The sequence below is a fragment of the Neoarius graeffei genome, chromosome 2 (assembly GCF_027579695.1).
Source record: "Neoarius graeffei isolate fNeoGra1 chromosome 2, fNeoGra1.pri, whole genome shotgun sequence".
Lineage (NCBI taxonomy): Eukaryota > Metazoa > Chordata > Actinopteri > Siluriformes > Ariidae > Neoarius > Neoarius graeffei.
In genome coordinates this window covers 87,747,991-87,771,647 of record NC_083570.1, presented here as the reverse complement: position 1 = coordinate 87,771,647, position 23,657 = coordinate 87,747,991, and the positions used below count along the sequence as shown (strand labels likewise).

The following is a 23,657-nucleotide window of genomic DNA, read 5'->3' as shown; positions in this document are numbered from 1 at the left end:
ACATAAGACAGCAAACATACAGTCCATATAGACGTTAATGAGACCTTAAAAGAGGCCTTAAAAAGCTTAAGTGGAAGCCGCTCAGCCACACGTGCTGAACATCAAGCTACTTACATTTACAAGTGTTTACTTTCATTTACAACAAACCAGCTGTTTGCTCATAAGTTTGAAATTAATTTCAGTAAGGCTTGTCACAACTATAACACTAGATTTAACAGTAGTGTTCGGAAAACAGGAGCCAGTAGAAACTGGGGCTTGTGGATATCTGCAAATTTTGCTGTAGACGATTGGAACAAGTTTGATAAGTCCTTGAGGGAAGTGACATTTAGAAAGTTAAAAAAAAAAAAGCCTTTGCAAAATACTTTTCCAGTATGTTATGCCAAAATAGCCCCCCCCCCAAAAAAAAAAAAAACAACAACAACGAAAAAGAACACCCAACCTTATTTGATCTCATATATACAGGGTTAGTCAAAATTATGTTAACACTAATGGATTATTTTTCTCCTGAAGGTATACGTACGCCATGGGTGACAGATTAAATGGTACTGTTTCTCGCTGGTTTTTGTTTTGAACGTGATGGCAAACAGGTTGAGACCGTCCTGTAAATCATCTTACATACATGTATGTTTTGTGAATAAATGGTTTCTACCATTTAAGTGTTAACATAATTTTGACTAACCCTGTATTATTATTTTTAGTGGAGTGATTTTCATTAACCCTTGAAATCTAAGTTAATCCTTTTTAGCTTACTGTATTTCAGTTTTTTTTTCCAGTGCTTTCTAATCCACTGACTTGATTGGTCGGACCTACTGGTATGTTCTTCACTTTTATTCGCAGTTATACTTAATTTCATGGGTTGATGTAAACCACTCCACTAACTTATGTGTTTTCCATATTTTATTTTGTATTACTTTTATACTTTTTAATTTATTTATATTTTTTTGATGATCCTTACGTAAATCACTTCTGTGGCACTGGCATCCTCAATAAAAATCATAAAAAAAACCCCACACTGATAGGATACAGTGATAATCCATTTTTATTCTTTCAGAGTGACAAATATAAAGAAAAAGACAGCTGATCAGTGCAGATGAACTTTGATAATTTTGGTATTCATTATTAAAACTCATATGACATTTAGAGTATCCTAAAAACAAAGATTCATTATTTTTACATATGAAACTTCCAGACATATACTTTCCTGTTAAAGGCACTACATTATAGATATACAAAGCATCTGTCTTTGGCTTCAGTGCTCCAATATTATTTTAGTAATTCAAGTTACACCCAAAGATGATTGTGCCTTATAAATGAGTGAACCATCTTTATATATTTTCTAGATATAGAGATTATATCCAGGAATTTTTTTTTTGGCAACAGAGTTAAAAGTGAGTCTCGCCTGGAGGACTGGAAGCAGATTTTCCATCGTCAGATTTCACCTGTGAAATACAATCAAGAACACATGAAGAATTTCTGATATCAAGAACATGTAAGAACAAATGAAAGCAATAATTGAGTTTTTTCAATCTAATCTCTGTCTACTGCATCTGTAGTGTGTGTAATTATGACCGACTAATTTCCTACGTTTCCCAGTGCAATGTGTTGCCTCTAAACTCAATTCTACTAGATATTTACAGAGGGATGTTGAAATCCATCAAAAAACATTCATGCAAAACATTTTTGCAGAACATTTTCAGGATTTCTTCAGTCATTTGTAAATGAAGCTTGAAATCAATAGAATTTTATCTTTCAGAGATGTAAGGATTTTTTTCCCCCAGAGGGGGAATTTGTGATAATGCTTTAATAACATAGTTAAATATGGTTCACTGTTCTTCTACGCTGATGTATGGAGACCACACTGAAAAAAATTCAACATTGGCTCAAATTAAAAAAATTGAGGTAATCGATCACACCTAATATTGTAGTGTTATACAATATAAATAATTCATTTGATTTGACCTGAAATATTTAACTTCATGTAAACCAATTTCTGATGGTTGAACCAAAGCAATTATTTCAGATTTTCCTAAATTAAATAAATTTTTTGGGGGGGCTTTTTTCACCTTTATTTGATAGGACAGTGTAGAGACAGGAAATGAACTGGAGAGAGACAGGGAGTGATCAGGGAATGACCTCGGGTCAGAATTGAACCCGGGTCCCTGGATTTATGGCATGGCGCCTTAGTCGACTGAGCCACAAAGATTACTTATAAATAATTTTTGTTAAACCTGAATATTTTAAATTTAAAAAAAAAAAAGTTTGCTCCCATATTCAAAAGTTGTTTAAATTAATTTAAAATACTCAGGTTTAACAAAGATTATTTATAAATAATCTTTGTTAAACCTGAATATTTTAAATTCATTTAAACAACTTTTGAATATGGGAGCAAACTATTTTTTTTTTATTCACTGGAATGAAAACAAATACATTAAATGAACAACAGCTTTGTTTCACTTTTTTCAGTGCAGCAAACCTTCATAAACAAGTGTTGCCAGGCAAAACAAACCTCGCAAGGCAACACTTATTTCATATCGATATGTTGACAATGGGGCGGCACGGTGGTGTAGTGGTTAGCGCTGTCGCCTCACAGCAAGAAGGTCCTGGGTTCGAGCCCCGGGGCCGGCGAGGGCCTTTCTGTGTGGAGTTTGCATGTTCTCCCCGTGTCCGCGTGGGTTTCCTCCGGGTGCTCCGGTTTCCCCCACAGTCCAAAGACATGCAGGTTAGGTTAACTGGTGACTCTAAATTGACCGTAGGTGTGAATGTGAGTGTGAATGGTTGTCTGTGTCTATGTGTCAGCCCTGTGATGACCTGGCGACTTGTCCAGGGTGTACCCCGCCTTTCGCCCGTAGTCAGCTGGGATAGGCTCCAGCTCGCCTGCGACCCTGTAGAAGGATAAAGCGGCTAGAGATAATGAATGAATGAATGAATGAATGTTGACAATGATAATATTTCTCAATCATCAGCTGTCAGGTTATAGTCCTATGAAAATCCATGACCTTGAGTTTGACATTTCAAAGTCATTCAAGGTCATGGTGCCAAATGAAAGCCCATATGTCACCTCCTATAAGTTGATAATGGTAAACATCTGTCTACCATCAACCGTTTTCAAGTTATAGCCCTCTGAAGATCTGTGACCTTGATATTGACCTTTCATGGTCACTTGAGGTCAAAGATCATGGTGCCAAATGAAGGGCCATATGGGAGTTCCTATATGCTCATAATAGTAAACATTTATCTATCAGCAACCATTTTTTAGTTATAATGGAAAATATGTTATTTTGACTGAAAGGTTGACCTTTCCGGTGAGCTTGCCCTTCACCTTGACCCAATTACCCCCAAAATTTAATCAGGTAATCTACAGACCATTGCCCACACACCCTGAAAATTTGAAGTTAATCGGTGCATCCGTCTAGACGTTAGATTGTTAACAGGCAGACAGACAGACACACAGACAGACACACACACAAACAAACAAACAAACAAACAAACCGCACTCCCTTGCCTGCTTACTCCGTTGCAGGTGAGGTAATAACCAAACTTGAGTGTTTTGCTCAGATGTTGGAAAGTTGCAAAAGGCTAGACTTCAGGTAACATAAAGTAGTTGGTATACTCAAAAAGAATTTCCAGTTCTTCCTATGTCGAGGAAACTCTGCATGTGCATTTTTAAACAGGGATTTTTAATACGTCTTTATTACAATGTAGGCAAATGCATTACATTCTTTTAAATAATATATCTTTTGCAAAAGTAGCCATGTCATTAGACATTAAAAAGCAGTGTATGGGGTTTGAAAGGGGTATATTTTGAGCACTTGGCTCATTCAGACTGCATTTAACTGTTAAACAAAATTTAAAAAAAAAAACAGCAGTGACGACGGTTAAACAGGTACAAATACAGCAGAAAGAGAGGTCACTCGAAGTGTTGGTTTATACTGAAAAGCAAAAACTGATAAGAGATGGAGTGGTACATGTCTATCTTATCCTAAGACCATTACTCTTAGTGTAAATGCTGTAGTTTTGAATTTGTACTGTATTTAACAATCATTGGCTGAAGGTGAAGTGAAATATCAGTGATTATTATACATACAGGACACTTTTTTGATGGAATAAAAACATGCATTCTATTTCCTTCTAGCAGGTTTCATTCATTTGGTTTGATAGCATGCAATATTGTTAGCATATCGCTTATCCTACATGTATTACGCCACTCTCCCCAATGGAGGATGAGCATGCAATACTGTTACAACATTGCATCTTGTCAAGACAACACAACGTCGCACGTAGGAGCCCATGCGAATATCCAGTGACAAAACTTTTCTGCTGCACATGCGCAGAATCATTTCTTTGTCTGATGGGAAAGAGAGAAGACTAGGCTAATCCAGTGCTATTGCTAGGATTAGCTATGCTCTACTTAAGCACAAATAAATAAACTGAAAACTGAAACTAAAGACGTGTTGAACACCCGAAAGGCTACCAAACCTTCATTAGATATTCTTCACGCATATTAACAAGAGAAAAACATAACGGACATCAAAAACTGGAAAAGAGATATGACGGAGACATAAAACTTCTGCGCTAGCAAACAACTGTGACAATTTGTAAACAAACATGGCCACCAGGTTTGCTTCATTAAAAGCAGAAGATTTTGAGAGAATTTTGGCTGCCAAGTCGCTCTGTTGTGTGTAGCTGTCTATGTTGATTTTAAAAGTAGCTATGTAAATTACACAGGGAAATGAATACTTAAGTATGAGGGAAAAATACTGTGGCGAGTGTGTGTGGAAGAAGAGTCTGGAGACAGAAATCTTAGCACCATCTCAGTCATTAGCCTGTGCTACTTGCTCTGGATAGCACTAGCTTGACTGCGGTAACACTGGTCTTCGCTAACGCTACTGCTGAATGCTACACTGGCTGGAAAGTGAGTATGCTGATATGAAGAGAGTGTGTATGTATTATAATAATAATAATAATAACAACAATAATAATATTGGCTGGCTTTTTTCATGGTATATCAGATATATTCCATTCAGCTAGCAAGATACTGAACTCGTCTTCGACTCGTTCAATATCATGCTAGCTGAATGGAATATATCTGATATACCATGAAAAAAGCCAGCCAATATTATTTCAATAATAACCGAGACAGGCGGCACGGTGGTGTAGTGGTTAGCGCTGTCGCCTCACAGCAAGAAGGTCCGGGTTCGAGCCCCGTGGCCGGCGAGGGCCTTTCTGTGCGGAGTTTGCATGTTCTCCCCGTGTCCGCGTGGGTTTCCTCCGGGTGCTCCAGTTTCCCCCACAGTCCAAAGACATGCAGGTTAGGTTAACTGGTGACTCTAAATTGACCGTAGGTGTGAATGTGAGTGTGAATGGTTGTCTGTGTCTATGTGTCAGCCCTGTGATGACCTAGCGACTTGTCCAGGGTGTACCCCGCCTTTCGCCCGTAGTCAGCTGGGATAGGCTCCAGCTTGCCTGCGACCCTGTAGAACAGGATAAAGCGGCTAGAGATAATGAGATGAGATGAATAACCGAGACAAAGTCGATACTCACCGAGCCTGAGGAGGATAACTATTTTAGTATAAATACACAAGTAATTCTTTAATTTTTTTTTAATGATCTCATCTCATTATCTGTAGCCGCTTTATCCTGTTCTACAGGGTCGCAGGCAAGCTGGAGCCTATCCCAGCTGACTACGGGCGAAAGGCGGGGTACACCCTGGACAAGTCGCCAGGTCATCACAGGGCTGCACATAGACACAGACAACCATTCACACTCACATTCACACCTACGGTCAATTTAGAGTCACCAGTTAACCTAACCTGCATGTCTTTGGACTGTGGGGGAAACCGGAGCACCCGGAGGAAACCCACGCGGACACGGGGAGAACATGCAAACTCCGCACAGAAAGGCCCTCGCCGGCCACGGGGCTCGAACCCAGGACCTTCTTGCTGTGAGGCGACAGCGCTAACCACTACACCACCGTGCCGCCTTTTTTAATGATATTAAAAAAATAATTTATTTCAAAGTTCAAAAGCAGCATGCAAATGTAATGCACACAGACTTGTGTCACTTATCTATGCCAACTTACATAAAATACTTTGTTTTGAAATGGATAAAATAAATAGATAAATCACAATTCCATCTTACCTTTGAATAGTTTTAGACCAAACTCCGTAGCATCTTTAGTGCTTTTAGGAACAACATTTTCTTTCATATCTGTAATTGTTCCTCACTTACGGTGACAAAGCAATTGGCCGCCATTTTGCCAAGTCGCTCGAGGTGATTATCGAGAAATAGTCAGAATTTCTCAACCAATCAGTGTGCGCTATTTCCTATAATCACCTCTGCATTTATACTAAAATGACACATTATAATGTGTAGTGTAAACACTTTGATCTTTTCTCAGAATAGGGAAATGTGAAAGTTCTTGTCTGTGGTAATCACACATAGATACAGTACAGCAGACTGAGATCAGACTAAAAACACTATAGTATGGATCGAAATGCATTTCCTGTGCAAAAACACTTAGATCCAGAAAAAAAAATAAAATCCAAGTGTGTAAACATTCCAAATCAGGATATGCAATATTTAAAGGAGAACTGAAGGCAAACTTTTTATTATTAAAATTCTATTTCTCATTAATTAAATATAGGAATGCATTTTTGATCGCTATTTTGTCGCTATTTTGTCGCTGCTATAGCAAGTTATGAGTGTTTGAAATATGCTCTGTAATATATCAGTCCATGTGTCAAAGCAATGGCCGTAAACGAGATTCGTTGAGACCTGTGCGAGACTTGTGCAATCAGGAAAGTTTGAAAAAAGTAGGCAGTAATCGTCATTTAAACTCGTTTTTGTGCAATATTTAATTTGGCAAACAGTTTTCAAAATAGCGGCACTGACACCTGGCTGACACTTCACATTTTGAAGTCTCGCACAAGTCTCATGAAGATTGCGTGGATAAGTGACGCCTGCTGTGTACCAAACAAACTAAATTCAACATGGCTAAAAACCGAATAGGCCGATAAGTATAATATTTAATTGCAATTAGTTGCCAATACGAGTCACGATACAAGGTTACTAAAACCAAAAACGTAATTGAATAACATGTTAATGAAGAAATAAAGCAAGTTTAATAATGACTTCAGTTCTCTTTTAATGTGCCATGTGTTTAGAAGAAGAAGAAGCCTTTATTTGTCACATGCAGACTCAAGCACATTGAAATTCGCCCTCTGCATTTAACCCATCTGAAGCAGTGAACACACGCATGCACACTTACCTTTGTTTTAAAGAACAGGTTAATAACTCCTTTGGAGCGTCGATCACCAGTTCGGTCAGATGGCAGACAAACGGACATGGTCTTACTCTCCCGTTTAGAACGTGCTGACTCCAGCTCCTCGCTCCCATTGGCTACTGTCAGAGCCAGACCTTTGATGGACATCAAAACACAGAGACGGTGGTGTTTGTATAGATGCCATCAAACTATTGAACTACAAATGTGAAGGTTAGACATTGGTTATTTACAAAGAATTATGACATGAAGTCTGACAACATAGATTTTAATTTGTGTGTGTGTACCAGTAATGGTAGGCAGTGATCTGGAGTTAATACTGGCCAGGCTGCTCTCTTCACTGGGCTCTGATAGGTTCGTATCACTGCGGAACTCCTGCTTCTTTGACAACTAAGACATGACAAAGAATTAAATACACACTAAAATTCTGTCCCAATTTGCTATTGTTTTTGCTCATGTCTGCATCTCTCATGTCAGACAAAGCTCCTTTAGGTGTGAAACAAGTGCATTACCCACACTTGAAAAGAGGTCATGACTATTTAGAGAAACGACTAACCCGTTTGAGGTCCAGGGTGCTGATTCTCTCTTTCTCTTCGCTGATAAAGATCATGCTGCCTCTACTTTGCTTCTTTTTCTTTTTGGACTTCCTTAACTTCACCTAGGAAAATAAAGTCATAGAAATGAGAATGAGATGAAGTCAAATCCTGGTGAACTGTGAAGCCATCGTCATTATCATGCTCTTCATCATCATCATCATCATCATCATTATCATCGTCATCATCTATTATCAACACCCCCACTATCATCATCTTAATTTATACAGTACTTTATTTAGAAAGTTAAAAATTAAGAGAAATATAAGAAATACAAGAAAATACACTCACTTGCTAGTTTAATAGCAACACCTCTACCAGTATACTGGCTCATTCAAGCAATGGAAAAAAAAAATCAGTGGCATGGTTATTGGTGCCATTCATGCATTCTGAGCTGCTTTTCTGCTCACCATAGTTGAAAATAGTGCTTATTTAAGTTACTATAGACTTCCTGCCAGGTTGAACCAATTATCAACAAGCACATTACGACCTGCAGAACTGCTGTTCACTGAATGTTTTTTTTTGTTTTTCACATCATTCCCTGGAAAGTCTACAGACTACTGAGATGTGTGAAAATCCCAGGAGATAAGCAGTTTCTGAAATACTCAAACCAGCCATCTGGCACCAACAACTGTACAGATGTAGAGGTGTTCCTTTTAGGGGCTAGGGAGTGCATAGTAAAAGACATGAAACTATTCTGACAAAGCCAGACTAAGGGCCTGGTCCCACACCACCAATAACTATAACTCTACCTATAACAACAGCTATGACAATACCTCTGCCTGAATTTAGTTCCAGTCTGGAGCAGTCACACCACAACTATAATCCCGACTATAATATCGCTTGGTCCTGACACTCAGGGAAATAAATGCATGCAACTTAGGAATAGTCATGGAAGTTTTTTCCAAGTAGTAGCACATTATTCCGGATCATACTGTACAGCTTGGGCTTCAAAACAACCCATGCACATACTCCGGTGGTTGATAAAATACGGATAGGTCACAGACTACGAAAATATAATTTAAAAAGGACAGAAAATACAGAGTGGTTATGGATTTTAATATGTCTGCATCACGGATGCTAATAATTTGCAGATTGGTCACAGACATTTCAGTATATTACAGATTGGTTACTAATTTCATATGGATGATGGATCATGGATAAAAAATTAAGAAGTCTAAAACAAATGTTTGGACTGCCAAAGTTCATACTTAAAATATCTTACCTGTATTTATGTTTATTTTATTAATTTACTATTGATATTTCACAGAAAATCACATATCCATGAATAAAAGATCCATGCTTTGTATTATATTTTTTATGAGCAGGTTACCCGGCATTGTCCAGGTTCTAGGGAGGGGCTGGGTTGCCAATAGGCTTCCATGTCAAATATGGTGAAGATCCATCAAGAAATAGTGATGTTAACCCAACACAAACAAAAATCCAAACATCCCCAAACAGCCCACTGGGGACCCCCTGGGGCCCAAATATGGAATTTTTTGAGTTCTGCCAAATTGTGGCTATCTCCTGAACCTACGTGCCAAGTTTAGTGAAGATCTGTCGAGAGTTTGTGTTGATAAACGTAATGTGAAAGGCATTGATGGAGGGGTGAGTCCCTGGAGCCTGTACATGAATTTTGCTAGTATCTGCAAAATTCCAGGTCATCCCCAGACCTACTTGCCAAATTTGGTGAAAATCTGCTGAGAAATGGGGACGTTAGCTACAGACTAACAAACAAAAACTTTGCTGATGATTATATAGATTTTCCATGAATCCATATTCCGTGACTTCATGACGCAACAAGGATGTACAAAGATACCTGGGGAGAAATAGCACGTGCTCAGACAGCATCGCATGTACAGTGGTGTTTGAGAGTTTGTGAACCCTTTAGAATTTTCTAAATTTCTGCATAAATATGACCTAAAACATCATCAGGTTTTCACACAAGTCCTAAAAGTAGACAAAGAGAACCCAGATAAACAAATGAGACAAAAATATTATACTTGGTCATTTATTTATTGGGGGAAATGATCCAATATTACATATCTGTGAGTAGCAAAAGTATGTGAACCTTTGCTTTCACTATCTGGTGTGACCCTCTTGTGCAGCAATAACTGAAACTAAATGTTTCCGGTAACTGTTGATCAGTCCTGCACACTGGCTTGGAGGAATTTTAGCCCATTCCTCCATACAGAACGGCTTCAACTCTGGGATGTTGGTGGGTTTCCTCACATGAACTGCTCGCCTCAGGTCCTTCCACAATATTTTGATTGGATTAAGGTCAGGACATTAATTTGGGCATTCCAAAACATGAACTTTATTCTTCTTTAACCATTCTTTGGTAGAACGACTTGCGTGCTTAGGGTCATTGTCTTGCTGCATGACCCACTTTCTCTTGAGATTCAGTTCATGGACAGATGTCCTGACATTTTCCTTTAGAATTCACTGGTATAATTCAGAATTCATTGTTCCATCAATGATGGCAAACTGTCCTGGCCCAGATGCACCAAAACAGGCCCAAACCATGATACTACCACCACCATGTTTCACAGATGGGATAAGGTTCTTATGCTGGAATGCAGTGTTCTCCTTTCTCCAAACACAACACTTCTCATTTAAACCAAAAAGTTCTATTTTGGTCTCATCCATCCACAAAACATTTTTCCAATAGCCTTCTGGCTTGTCCACGTGATCTTTAGGAAACTGCAGACGAGCAGCAATGTTCTTTTTGGAGAGCAGTGGCTTTCTCCTTTCAACCCTGCCATGCATACCATTGTTGTTCAGTGTTCTCCTGATGGTGGACTCATGAACATTAACATTAGCCAATGTGAGAAAGGCCTTCAGTTGCTTAGAAGTTACCCTGGGGTCCTTTGTGACCTCGCCGACTATTACACACCTTGCTCTTGGAGTGATCTTTGTTGGTCGACCACTCCTGGGGAGGGTAACAATGATCTTGAATTTCCTCCATTTGTACACAATCTGTCTGACTGTGGATTGGTGGAGTCCAAACTCTTTAGAGATGGTTTTGTAACCTTTTCCAGCCTGATGAGCATCAACAACGCTTTTTCTGAGGTCCTCAGAAATCTCCTTTGTTCGTGCCATGATACACTTCCACAAACGTGTTGTGAAGATCAGTTACTTAGAGGTTCGCATACTTTTGCCACTCACAGATATGTAATATTGCATCATTTTCCTCAATAAATAAATGACCAAGTATAATATTTTTGTCTCATTTGTTTAACTGGGTTCTCTTTATCTACTTTTAGGACTTGTGTGAAAATCTGATGTTGTTTTTGGTCATATTTGTGCAAAAATATAGAAAATTCTAAAGGGTTCACAAACTTTCAAGTACCACTGTTTCAAGTACCACTAAACTTTCAAGTACCACTAAATCACCATTTAGCTGATTGGTCAGATGTTTTTTTGGATCAGGTCCAGGGCTGGAAAAATCGCTCCAGAAGTAATCTCACTGATATGGATAAACCCAGGCTTGGAGGAATTTTATTGGTCTGGTGTGAACACCAATCACGTAAACTGCAGGGGACCGATTTATTTATAATTATAGTTATAGTTATCGGTATTGTGGGACCAGGCCTTAAAAGAGAATGTTTTAACTTGAATTAAAAAAAAAAACTTCCAGCAACTGAGTTGTGATTCTAGAATTAAGTGTTAAGGTCTCACCTCCACTTCAGTGCCACTCTCGTCAATCACACTGACACTCCCACTGGAGTGGGGCAGGGTGGTAGGGGAGAGTGGCGCTGCTGAGTCCAGAGACACGCTACATAGACAGACAGAGAGGGAGACAGACAGTCAGAGAGAAACTATCTTTGGCTAAAATACACTCCTCACATAAAAAAAAAACTTCTGGATCCGGGTGTGGTTACCTGTCTGGGTGTAACTTAGTGGGTGTTCCACATTCTGATCCTGCTAACGAACAGATGGACTGCCGAACTGAGCGAAGGACAGAACGTGGACGAGTGGACCTTCTCTCATCCATGTCCGGCTAGCAGGGAGGAATGAAACAAAATAAAATCATTACAAGGAAAATAAAACTCCCTTCTTTTATTTTAACACTGACCTAATTTCCCCTTGAGGAACAATGAAGTACATGCACTGATCTATCCACTGTGTCCATCTCAGTTAGTGTGTCTCTCACCAGTTCTCTGGCTCCATACTCTTTCTCCACTTTCTTCTTCAGCTGTTTGAAGCACTCCTCCATTCGATCATGAAAAGGTCGGAGGTCATCGGTCACCCTCTTGCCATGCAGAGCGATTCCTCGGCCCAGCAAGGGGATCTGCACGGGTGCACGTCATACCACTTCAGTAAAGGGACAAGATCTTTAAAGAGCTTTGTGTTTGGATAAGCAATGGGACATTTTAGTGTGTACCTGCCATGCGATGAGATCTTTGAGGCGGGACAGCTTTTCTTTGTCTTCCGGATGCTCATGCATGTACTCCTCTATGAAGAATGCCTAAAAAGGGATGATTTTAGAGTCATTTTACAGTCAGTTCCATAATTATTGGCACCCTTGGTAAAGATGAGTGAAACGGTTTAGTAAAAACCTTTGTGGTTAAAATCTTGCAATATGGTCATGCCATCAGTCTGTAAACATGTTCTGCAGCATAGTTTATGCAAAATCAGAACAAAGAGTGAGTAGCTTTTCTCATGCACAAATCCAACACACCTTTTCATACTTGGCAAAGCCACCCATGACAGCAGGATCCACGATGCCGTTAAGCAGCATGGAAAGAGGGTTTATAGGTAACATCTCGTCACACTGGTATTGGTTAATCATTGTAAGTATTTTTTCATTGGTGCTTCCCATTGTCTCTATGGCATTCTCCAGAGGACTCACAGTAGTCTGATAGAAAAGTGGTCAAGAAGGGGATGTTTGGTTACAATTTGGTCATTTAACAGTAAACTGCTGATTAAATTGAGTGCTTGTGTTATATATTTCTTTCTGATACTCACATGAGTCATGCTTGTGGCCTCAAACCAGCGCAGGATCCCTGGCAACTTATAGGCAGTGAAGAAAGTGGTGCGTTCGATCCACATAGACTACATAAAAAAAGAGAGAGAGAGAGAGATGGAGTATTATTCCTGTGTATGTGTTTATACTGTGTGTGTACCAGCAAAAGATTATGACTCACAGCAAACTCATTATCAGGGTCAACTTTTCCCTTCCTCACAGGTCTGGAGTACTGGAAGCGCTGAACATAATTGGACTTATAGAAGCTAAAAAAAAAAAGGGTAAAAATTGGAAGAACTATACAACATGGTGTAACATATGCAAATCAACAACAATTCACATGACTCAAGTTAGATTTGTACTTTTTCATATTACGGCATTCAAAAATAAAATAAAAGTGAACAAAATTCAATGTTGTCCTTATTATTTCATATTCATACACATTTTTCATTAGATCAGGTCAGAACTATTACTCACCCAAGAGCTGGAGACTATGAGCCAAACTATATTGTGATTAATGTAATACTAACTTGATAATCTGGTCAGGAACTGGCTTGTTCTTCAGATGGGGTGGGATTTCCAGGACAGGCTGGACAGTGAAGCACTGGATGTCTGAAAACGCCATGCTAAGAATGGTATACTGGCACAGATGAGCTTATAAATAATATTGTGTGTTGTTCAATATCTGATGCTTTTTTACATTCCACACTCTATGGTTTAATTTCCATCCATCCATTATCCATATGGGGGATGGAGCCAATCCCAGCTGACATTGGGTGAGAGGCAGGGTACACCCTGGGCAGGTCACCAATCTATCACAGGGCTAACACAGAATCAAACAACCATTCACACTCACATTCACATCTTTGGGCAATTTAGAGTAGCCTGTTGACATAATCCACATGTTTTTAGACTCATTTATCTTAATTTTGCTTTCTTTAACCATTTTCAGCTTGACTGACTGTAAACACTTCATCCACCATTTCCAAAGAAATTGTCTGACAAGCACTTTGTCAAGTCATCTTCTCATGTTGCATCACATTCGGTCTTCTCACTGTGTGTTTCCTGACAACTTTATCTATAAACTGGGCAAAAGTAGGAGCAGCCATCCTGAAGCTGTGCTCCTCAGCATACAGCTTATGCCGCTTTTTCACTACAAATGCGGCTGAGTCGGGCTGAGCCGTGCCGTGCTGAGTCGAGCTGAGCGGGGCTGTTGGAGTTGCATTTCGACTACCACCGCGCTGAACCGTGCTGGCTGGAAGTGGGTGGACACATTGGGTGGAGTTAGCGAAAGTGGGTGGACATCACGTGATGTCGTTAAGCGGTGCAAACAGTGACATCAGTGATCTTTTAAGCGGTAGTCTCACGACCCGGATAGTAAACAATAAACATGGAGGACATGGAGTCGTTAGTGTTGCTGGTCTTGGTTCTGTGGCTTGTTGTCACCGACAACGCCAACAGATACTGGCAAGAGCGTACAGATGAGGCGAGGCGCATAAGGCTTCAGAAATTCTCGTAATTCTTCTTCTTCCGGGTTTACGGTGTTTACAGATCCCAGCGTGCTCGCGGGGCGTGTGTGGGCATGTGAGGACACGCCTCCTCACCAATCAGTGCACAGGGGAGTGTCTGCTCACGCCCCCAGCCTCACTCAGCTCGGTTTGGCTCGCTTCAGCCCCACTCCAAAACCGTGCGAGTTTTGGGTGCTAAGCAGGGCTGAAGCGAGCTGAGTCGTGCTGTTTTGAGATAGTCGAAACGCGAGCCGTGTCGGGCTGAAGTGAGCTGAAGTGAGCTGAAAAAGGGTAGTGGAAAAGGGCCATTAGTGTCTGACTCGATGGGAGTTGTGTTTTGGGAGTTTTGGGAGTCATGTTTAATGACACCCATGGCTGATGCGCAAAGTTTGAAATATAAAACACAATTCAGAGGATTAGTATATAATCCAGAGTTCCTATCTGAGATGTATATTAAATACAAACAAATGGTATTAGTTATCCAAAAACCATCTTTGGTTTAGGTAAGTGATAATATAGCCATTTGATTTGTACCATTTTAAATGGGAAACCATGAGGTCTACTCCCAACAGTAGAAGCCATGACATAATGGTTAGAGAAGCAGCTTTGGGACCAAAAGGTCGCCGGTTCGATTTCCTGGACCAGCAGGAATGGCTGAAGTGCCCTTGTACAAGGCACTTAACTCCCAACTGCTCCCCAGGCTGCTCTGGGTATGTTGTACGTCGCTCTGGATAAGAGCCTCTGCTAAATGCCTGTAATATACAGTAAAATAATGTAGACTGTGGGATTAACTCGGAGAACCTGGAGGAAACCCAGCAGTCACAGAAAGAACATGCAAACACACAGAAAGGCCTGAGTCAGCTGTGAGATTCAAACCCAGATCCTTCTTACTGAAGCGACAGTGCGACCCACTCCACCAACGTGCCGCCTGTATAATGCCCAATAATTTCCTCACTCTTAGCTAATAAAAATTAAGCAAAGAGTAAGGAGTGTTTTACCGGTTTTATAGTTTAAATTTATGTCTAGTAATTATAAAATCAATAACAGTTGGCTTGAAAGCGTGTAAGGTCTTTTCGGTGTCATAAAATGGGTTCATCTTAATCTTACCCATGCAGTTAAATATCAAACCCGACATCTAGAGTTGATTTATTTCTATCTGAGCCAAGAAAACGCTCAAATCTACAGCCATGTGGTGTAGGGATTCGTTGTACCCTGCACTGTGTGTACCTGCCTGTGATTTACAGTGTGTCTTGTCTTTAATGGATACATTGCAATGGGGAGTTCCTGATGTCATCTCCAGGTATGGTAGTGGTATTAAGTCTGACAGCACTGGGGAACTGACTCATCAGCTGGCCCTGGAAATCTTCTCTGCGCTCATACTCCTTCCCACGATGGATAAACACCCTGTTCTGCAGTTATAACACATAAGGTAACACAAGATTCACTCAACACCTCAATCTGATCCACCCCTCAGTACCACAATGGAGTGTCATTAATTTTCATGGTAAACGCATACCATAAAAAATACAGACACACATAAAAACATGAACACTGACCCGTAGGAATTGAGGAAAGCCACAGCCATAATACCCAACAGCAAAGTAATCTGGTTTTGGTCGCAGGATCTTCATGATATTCTCATAGAACTTGGCTTGTTGTTTCTGTATGCAGGATTAGATAAATTAAGTGGAAAATATCGCAAACACTGAAAGAAAATGCTTCACTGATATTGTCAGTAACAAGGGACAAATGTAAAATAATGATAGTTTTACAAGCTGTACTTCCATAATGCACTTTGGTCTTTATTTGACAGATAAGAAGATCTAAGCTGCAATTTGTAGACAATTCACAAAAAATCTGATCCAATTTGATGAAAGTAAAACACTGTTCTACGTTTATCTGAAGCTGGTGAATATCATTAAAACTTCTGATTAGCTACAGAACAGTTTCATTTAATGATCATTGTCTCATATGATTTAAAACATTCAGACAGCCTGCTTAATTAGCCTGAGATATAACAAAGTTGAAAGCTAACTCTTCTATACAATCTTCCCATCATTAGAGTGGATGTAAGATGTATTCCTCCCCTCAGCAGAAGGTGATTAAACCAGCTATCAAAAATTTAGAGGGAATGACAGGTGTGGAGTAATGACTGCACGGTGCATATCCAGGATTCATAAATCTTATGTCATATTATGTAAAAAAGCTGAACTGTCTCTCTCTCTCTCTGCGTGTGTGTGTGTGTGTGTGTTTACCAGGCTCTGGCCGAGTAGTTCATAGTCGAAGACCTCCATCTCATACTGTTCTGCAAGTTCTTTACACAAAGCAATGGCTTCCTCCCACATCTAAAACACATGTAATGAAAAATATAAACAAACAAGGGGATGAGGTAAATCAAGAGAAAGTATCACTATTAACTAAAATTAATTTGACTTTAATTCTGTAAAATCTCCAGTGTTTTGGGTTAAATGATTATAAGTAACAAGACAGTTAAAGGTAGACTGCCTTTCAGATTTTTCAAGTGTAGGTCATAAAAAGAATTTTCCCTGACACCCAATTATTTTTGTTTAGTGGACTGAAAGCTACTGAATTCGAATCACAGACTTCCAGTTTTATTCATTGTTTAAAAATAGAACAATTAATGAATTTAGGGCCATATGGCCTGAAATTCTCTGCTATTTTTTCCTGCTTCACCATGACCCAATTCAAGATACTACATAATGCATCGCATGGTGGGCTTTCCCTGTTCGCACAAGGCATTGTGGGATACAAATTTGAAACAGGAGAGAAAAATGGAGGACGTGAGTGTGTGAATGAAACGTGAAAGATGACTATAGTAATGGAAAGTGAGAAGAAAAGATATTATGTTGCGAAGGAAATGAAACACAGGACCAAACTAATAAATATCGGTGGTCAGCGAGGAACTCGGTGTGCTCAGCTGTTTGTTTAGCGACAGAATGATGTAACGATCAACGGTAAACCTGTAAATGGCAGTAATGCAACACTGTGGATGCCAACTGCCGTAAAACCCAAAAGAAGAAGGAAAAGAAGAAGGTAAACCTGTGCATGCGCACACAGACTTCCTCTGTCTGCTTGACTGCATGAAGCGAGTGATTTCATGCATATTATTTGCTAGGGAATTCCCTCAAATTAAATAACTTCCCAGCCACAGAATGGCCTTTTTCCCACTTTCTTTCTTTCTTTCTTTCTTTCTTTCTTTCTTTCTTTCTTTCTTTCTTTCTTTCTTTCTAAGATATTACAGAAATAAACTTTTTTTCTTAATTTCCCTGAGGGAACCCTCCCAAAGGGATCAATAAAGTTTTATCTAATCTAATCTAAACATATATCACAATGACTAAATTTCAGAGGGAGCTAAATTTCACTGATTTTATGAAACCGAAAAGTCATCTAGCTTTAACTAATGTGCTCTGAAATGCTGGGCAAGTTACAGCTATTAATCATTGTGCAGGACAAATCTGTTGAAGTATTAAGAAGAAACTGGATAATTATTTGGAGTAACAGTATGATAAGTAGGAATACTGATTTCTGCTGTAATATGACATTTAGTAGGAACTGGAGGAAAAACAAACAAACAAACAAACAAACAAACAAACAAACAAACAAACAAACTGTAATCTAAATTGGAAATAAGCCAGCAAAAAGTTATCCAGCATTACAAAACCAGTTTAAATACACAGGTACATGTCTAATCTTTCTATTGCTGAATGAACCTCCTCCATTTTTAGTGGAAACTGCATAATAATTACGGCAATACATTTCAACTTAGATTCAAATTCACTGTCGTTCACAAATGGGGTTGAACCTCAGCTTTAAAAGAAAGCATTGATCCTCAACGACCTTGTAAGCTTAGCATAGAAAATATACTATCTAATAAAAACATGACATGTACTGGTAGGTTTAGTGAAACTGTAATACAAAAGCAACACTTATTAATCTGCTGACTCCTTAAATGTAAAAAAAAAAAAAAAATCCACTAAATTCCACCATTATTTAATTTGCTCTGCTTTTCCATTAACCCCCAACAAGTTTCCCATTACATTCTCTCACTACACCTATAAGCTCTCAACAATTTCTTTGAAATTTAAATTATCTTGCTATTACCATTTTTTATGGTGCTTATACCACAGTCACATTGGCTCCCTGCAATACCCCCTCCTGACCACCAGAGGTCATACTCTCCTGAGTTTTAGTTTGGATTTCATTACTTCCTGTCATGAATAAATTATTCATCACACCGGCACATCCTGGAACTTTGGTGTCTTCGCCCCTTCTTGGGGGAAAACAAATTACATTTGCCATAGATTTTAATGTAAAATAGCAATACAAAAAAAAAAAAAAGCATTAGGTTATAAATGACCCAAAGACACTATATCAAGTGAATATATGTCCAAAGGTGGCCAAAGGTGTCCTACCTGGACATATATTTGTACCTTCTCGTTTCTTTTTGGATTTACTCTTCTATCTACCTTTGCCAGTGGATTTATAATTACCTCGCCTGGGATGGAGTCCACCGGGGGCGAGGTATTGTGTTCGATCAGGTTTCTTTGTCTCATCTCATCTCATCTCATTATCTGTAGCCGCTTTATCCTGTTCTACAGGGTCGCAGGCAAGCTGGAGCCTATCCCAGCTGACTACGGGCGAAAGGCGGGGTACACCCTGGACAAGTCGCCAGGTCATCACAGGGCTGACACATAGACACAGACAACCATTCACACTCACATTCACACCTACGGTCAATTTAGAGTCACCAGTTAACCTAACCTGCATGTCTTTGGACTGTGGGGGAAACCGGAGCACCCGGAGGAAACCCACGCGGACACGGGGAGAACATCCAAACTCCACACAGAAAGGCCCTCGTCGGCCGCGGGGCTCGAACCCGGACCTTCTTGCTGTGAGGCGACAGCACTAACCACTACACCACCGTACCGCCCGGGTTTCTTTGTTAATGATATTACGGGAAAACGGCTGGATCAATCTTCATGAAACTTTCAGGATAGATGGGCATTGGTCTCAAATAGAACCTCCAACATTTTGAGGGTCATCTGGTCAAGGTCACCAGAAAGGTCAAAATCATTTTTGTTGTGGCTACTGTCTCATATAGAGGCGCTAGCCACTATGTCATTGTGCTGTAAGAATGTAACAATTGTGCACTGTGCATGCGCATACACATGTTCTGATTAAAATGGCCGGTGAGTGTATATAATTTGGTTCACCATTCGAAATAAATGGACTAGACTAAAGAAATCACTTTCAGACATGTTTATGCATATTACAGAGGGAAAGTGCGTTCCACTGAGCTCTAGCGCCGGGCCATTTCCGGGAAATAAGAGTTTGGGTCATGGTGACCGCGTGTGTATGTCAGCCTCGGTTCGGAGGTTTCAGTTTCGAAAACTGTAAGAGTTTTATAAAGTACAGACATTTGGTATATTTTACTTCTGTGATTTTAAAATTGTTCGTTTTTGGATTACACTTCATTTTTGTGGCTACTGCCTCATAGAGTGAATATATATGCTATATTTACTATATGGACGTGGTATCAGAAAACAATTTTATTTATAAGCAGTAGCCATATGTACCCATAGGGTACCTATTTTTTTTCGTGATATCTTCCTTCATATTCATCATAAGTGCTACCAGGCGAGGTTTGTTTTGCCTGGCAACACCTGTTGATTACTGTAACCATAGTATACACTTTGCCAGATTTTACTCATCTCATCTCATTATCTCTAGCCGCTTTATCCTGTTCTACAGGGTTGCAGGCAAGCTGGAGCCTATCCCAGCTGACTACGGGCGAAAGGCGGGGTACACCCTGGACAAGTCGCCAGGTCATCACAGGGCTGACACATAGACACAGACAACCATTCACACTCACATTCACACCTACGGTCAATTTAGAGTCACCAGTTAACCTAACCTGCATGTCTTTGGACTGTGGGGGAAACCGGAGCACCTGGAGGAAACCCACGCGGACACGGGGAGAACATGCAAACTCCGCACAGAAAGGTCCTCGCCGGCCACGGGGCTCGAGCCCGGACCTTCTTGCTGTGAGGCGACAGCGCTAACCACTACACCACCGTACCGCCCGGGTTTCTTTGTTAATGATATTACGGGAAAACGGCTGGATCAATCTTCATGAAACTTTCAGGATAGATGGGCATTGGTCTCAAATAGAACCTCCAACATTTTGAGGGTCATCTGGTCAAGGTCACCAGAAAGGTCAAAATCATTTTTGTTGTGGCTACTGTCTCATATAGAGGCGCTAGCCACTATGTCATTGTGCTGTAAGAATGTAACAGTTGTGCACTGTGCATGCGCATACACATCTCATCTCATCTCATTATCTCTAGCCGCTTTATCCTGTTCTACAGGGTCGCAGGCAAGCTGGAGCCTATCCCAGCTGACTACGGGCGAAAGGCGGGGTACACCCTGGACAAGTCGCCAGGTCATCACAGGGCTGACACATAGACACAGACAACCATTCACACTCACATTCACACCTACGGTCAATTTAGAGTCACCAGTTAACCTAACCTGCATGTCTTTGGACTGTGGGGGAAACCGGAGCACCTGGAGGAAACCCACGCGGACACGGGGAGAACATGCAAACTCCGCACAGAAAGGTCCTCGCCGGCCACGGGGCTCGAGCCCGGACCTTCTTGCTGTGAGGCGACAGCGCTAACCACTACACCACCGTACCGCCCGGGTTTCTTTGTTAATGATATTACGGGAAAACGGCTGGATCAATCTTCATGAAACTTTCAGGATAGATGGGCATTGGTCTCAAATAGAACCTCCAACATTTTGAGGGTCATCTGGTCAAGGTCACCAGAAAGGTCAAAATCATTTTTGTTGTGGCTACTGTCTCATATAGAGGCGCTAGCCACTATGTCATTGTGCTGTAAGAATGTAACAGTTGTGCACTGTGCATGCGCATACACATCTCATCTCATCTCATTATCTCTAGCCGCTTTATCCTGTTCTACAGGGTCGCAGGCAAGCTGGAGCCTATCCCAGCTGACTACGGGCGAAAGGCGGGGTACACCCTGGACAAGTCGCCAGGTCATCACAGGGCTGACACATAGACACAGACAACCATTCACACTCACATTCACACCTACGGTCAATTTAGAGTCACCAGTTAACCTAACCTGCATGTCTTTGGACTGTGGGGGAAACCGGAGCACCTGGAGGAAACCCACGCGGACACGGGGAGAACATGCAAACTCCGCACAGAAAGGTCCTCGCCGGCCACGGGGCTCGAGCCCGGACCTTCTTGCTGTGAGGCGACAGCGCTAACCACTACACCACCGTACCGCCCGGGTTTCTTTGTTAATGATATTACGGGAAAACGGCTGGATCAATCTTCATGAAACTTTCAGGATAGATGGGCATTGGTCTCAAATAGAACCTCCAACATTTTGAGGGTCATCTGGTCAAGGTCACCAGAAAGGTCAAAATCATTTTTGTTGTGGCTACTGTCTCATATAGAGGCGCTAGCCACTATGTCATTGTGCTGTAAGAATGTAACAGTTGTGCACTGTGCATGCGCATACACATCTCATCTCATCTCATTATCTCTAGCCGCTTTATCCTGTTCTACAGGGTCGCAGGCAAGCTGGAGCCTATCCCAGCTGACTACGGGCGAAAGGCGGGGTACACCCTGGACAAGTTGCCAGGTCATCACAGGGCTGACACATAGACACAGACAACCATTCACACTCACATTCACACCTACGGTCAATTTAGAGTCACCAGTTAACCTAACCTGCATGTCTTTGGACTGTGGGGGAAACCGGAGCACCCGGAGGAAACCCACGCGGGCACGGGGAGAACATGCAAACTCCGCACAGAAAGGCCCTCGCCAGCCACGGGGCTCGAGCCTGGACCTTCTTGCTGTGAGGCGACAGCGCTAACCACTACACCACCATGCCGCCCCCCAGATTTTCCTGTCAGTTTGAATTTACATGTTGGTCTCAGGGTTGTTGCTAAATTTCTACATCTTAAAAACACTTTTGGCCCTTTTCCACTACCCTTTTTCAGCTCACTTCAGCTCGCTTCAGCTCACTTCAGCCAGACACGGCTCGCGTTTCGACTACCAAAGAACAGCACGACTCAGCTCGCTTCAGCCCTGCTTAGCCCCTAAAACTCGCACGGTTTTGGAGTGGGGCTGAAGCGAGCCAAAGCGAGCCGAGTGAGGCTGGGGGCGTGAGCAGACACTCCCCTGTGCGCTGATTGGTGAGGAGGAGTGTCCTCACATGCCCACACACGCCCCGCGAGCGCGCTGGGATCTGTAAACACCGTAAACCCGGAAGAAGGAGAATTACGAATTACGAGAATTTTTGAAGCCTTATGCGCCTCGCCTCATCTATACGCTCTTGCCAGTATCTGTTGGTGTTGTCGGTGACAACAAGCCACAGCACCAAGACCAGCAACACTAACGACTCCATGTCCTCCATGTTTATTGTTTACTATTCGGGTCGTGAGACTACCGCTTAAAAGATCACTGATGTCACTGTTTGCGCTGCTTAACGACATCACGTGACGTCCACCCACTTTCGCTAACTCCACCCAATGTGTCCACCCACTTCCAGCCAGCACGGTTCAGCGCGGTTGTAGTCGAAATGCAACTCTAACAGCCCCGCTCAGCTCGACTCAGCACGGCACGGCTCAGCCCGACTCAGCCGCGTTGGTCGTGGAAAGGCGGCATTTGAACCAAATAATCCTGCTGAGCTGCTGAGTCACCGTGTGTCACAACCACATGCTTACCTGGTTAAGACATAGAACACTGGGCACTGTAAAAGAAAGTAATGCCACCTCGGTACTATGTGCTTGAAACTGTTTCTCTAATGAACATTACAGGAAAAATATAAGAGAAACGATTTTCTCAAAGTGTATTGCAGTATTTCTGTAACATGCTTTGTTTTTCATGTGATGCATAAACATCAAGTTGTGTTAAATAACAGGTCAGGAGGGTGGTGATCATATCATGCTGGTTGAACCCAAAACGGATCTGGTTACACAGCACTTTATTGAGAAATGTCATAGGTGTGAAGTTGGTGTGAAGTCCAGCATACCTTGCCCTTGTCGAAGTAGGTGATGATGGTGTCATAGAGCGTCTCTTTAAGCTGCCGTTGTGACTGACGACTCTGAAAATCCAGCTGAGGTGTGGACTGCTCATCTGACCACTACAGGAATAGATGTGTGCGTTGGAAAGAGGATAATGAAGTTAGATATAAGACTGAAATAAAAGGAGTTATGTGTAAATGAAAGTGAGATGATTAGTGTCT

The 23,657-nt window shown here is 41.2% G+C and overlaps 1 protein-coding gene across 1 annotated transcript in view; it reads right to left on the bottom strand.

Moving 5' to 3' along the window:
• Positions 1-1,021: 1,021 nt before the first annotated feature.
• Positions 1,022-23,657, bottom strand: part of LOC132881999 (dedicator of cytokinesis protein 2) — a 282,249-nt gene continuing 259,613 nt past the window's right edge. Inside the window, exons 37-52 of the mRNA XM_060915143.1 lie at positions 23,445-23,555; positions 16,605-16,694; positions 15,906-16,010; positions 15,617-15,758; positions 13,372-13,453; positions 13,023-13,107; positions 12,844-12,930; positions 12,557-12,733; positions 12,260-12,343; positions 12,029-12,166; positions 11,757-11,875; positions 11,554-11,650; positions 7,836-7,937; positions 7,567-7,669; positions 7,268-7,416; positions 1,022-1,439 (exon numbers count right to left, since the gene is read on the bottom strand). Coding sequence (XP_060771126.1) covers positions 1,383-1,439; positions 7,268-7,416; positions 7,567-7,669; positions 7,836-7,937; positions 11,554-11,650; positions 11,757-11,875; positions 12,029-12,166; positions 12,260-12,343; positions 12,557-12,733; positions 12,844-12,930; positions 13,023-13,107; positions 13,372-13,453; positions 15,617-15,758; positions 15,906-16,010; positions 16,605-16,694; positions 23,445-23,555 — 1,728 coding nt within the window. The 3' untranslated portion in view covers positions 1,022-1,382. The remainder of the gene's footprint in view (positions 1,440-7,267; positions 7,417-7,566; positions 7,670-7,835; positions 7,938-11,553; positions 11,651-11,756; positions 11,876-12,028; positions 12,167-12,259; positions 12,344-12,556; positions 12,734-12,843; positions 12,931-13,022; positions 13,108-13,371; positions 13,454-15,616; positions 15,759-15,905; positions 16,011-16,604; positions 16,695-23,444; positions 23,556-23,657) is intronic.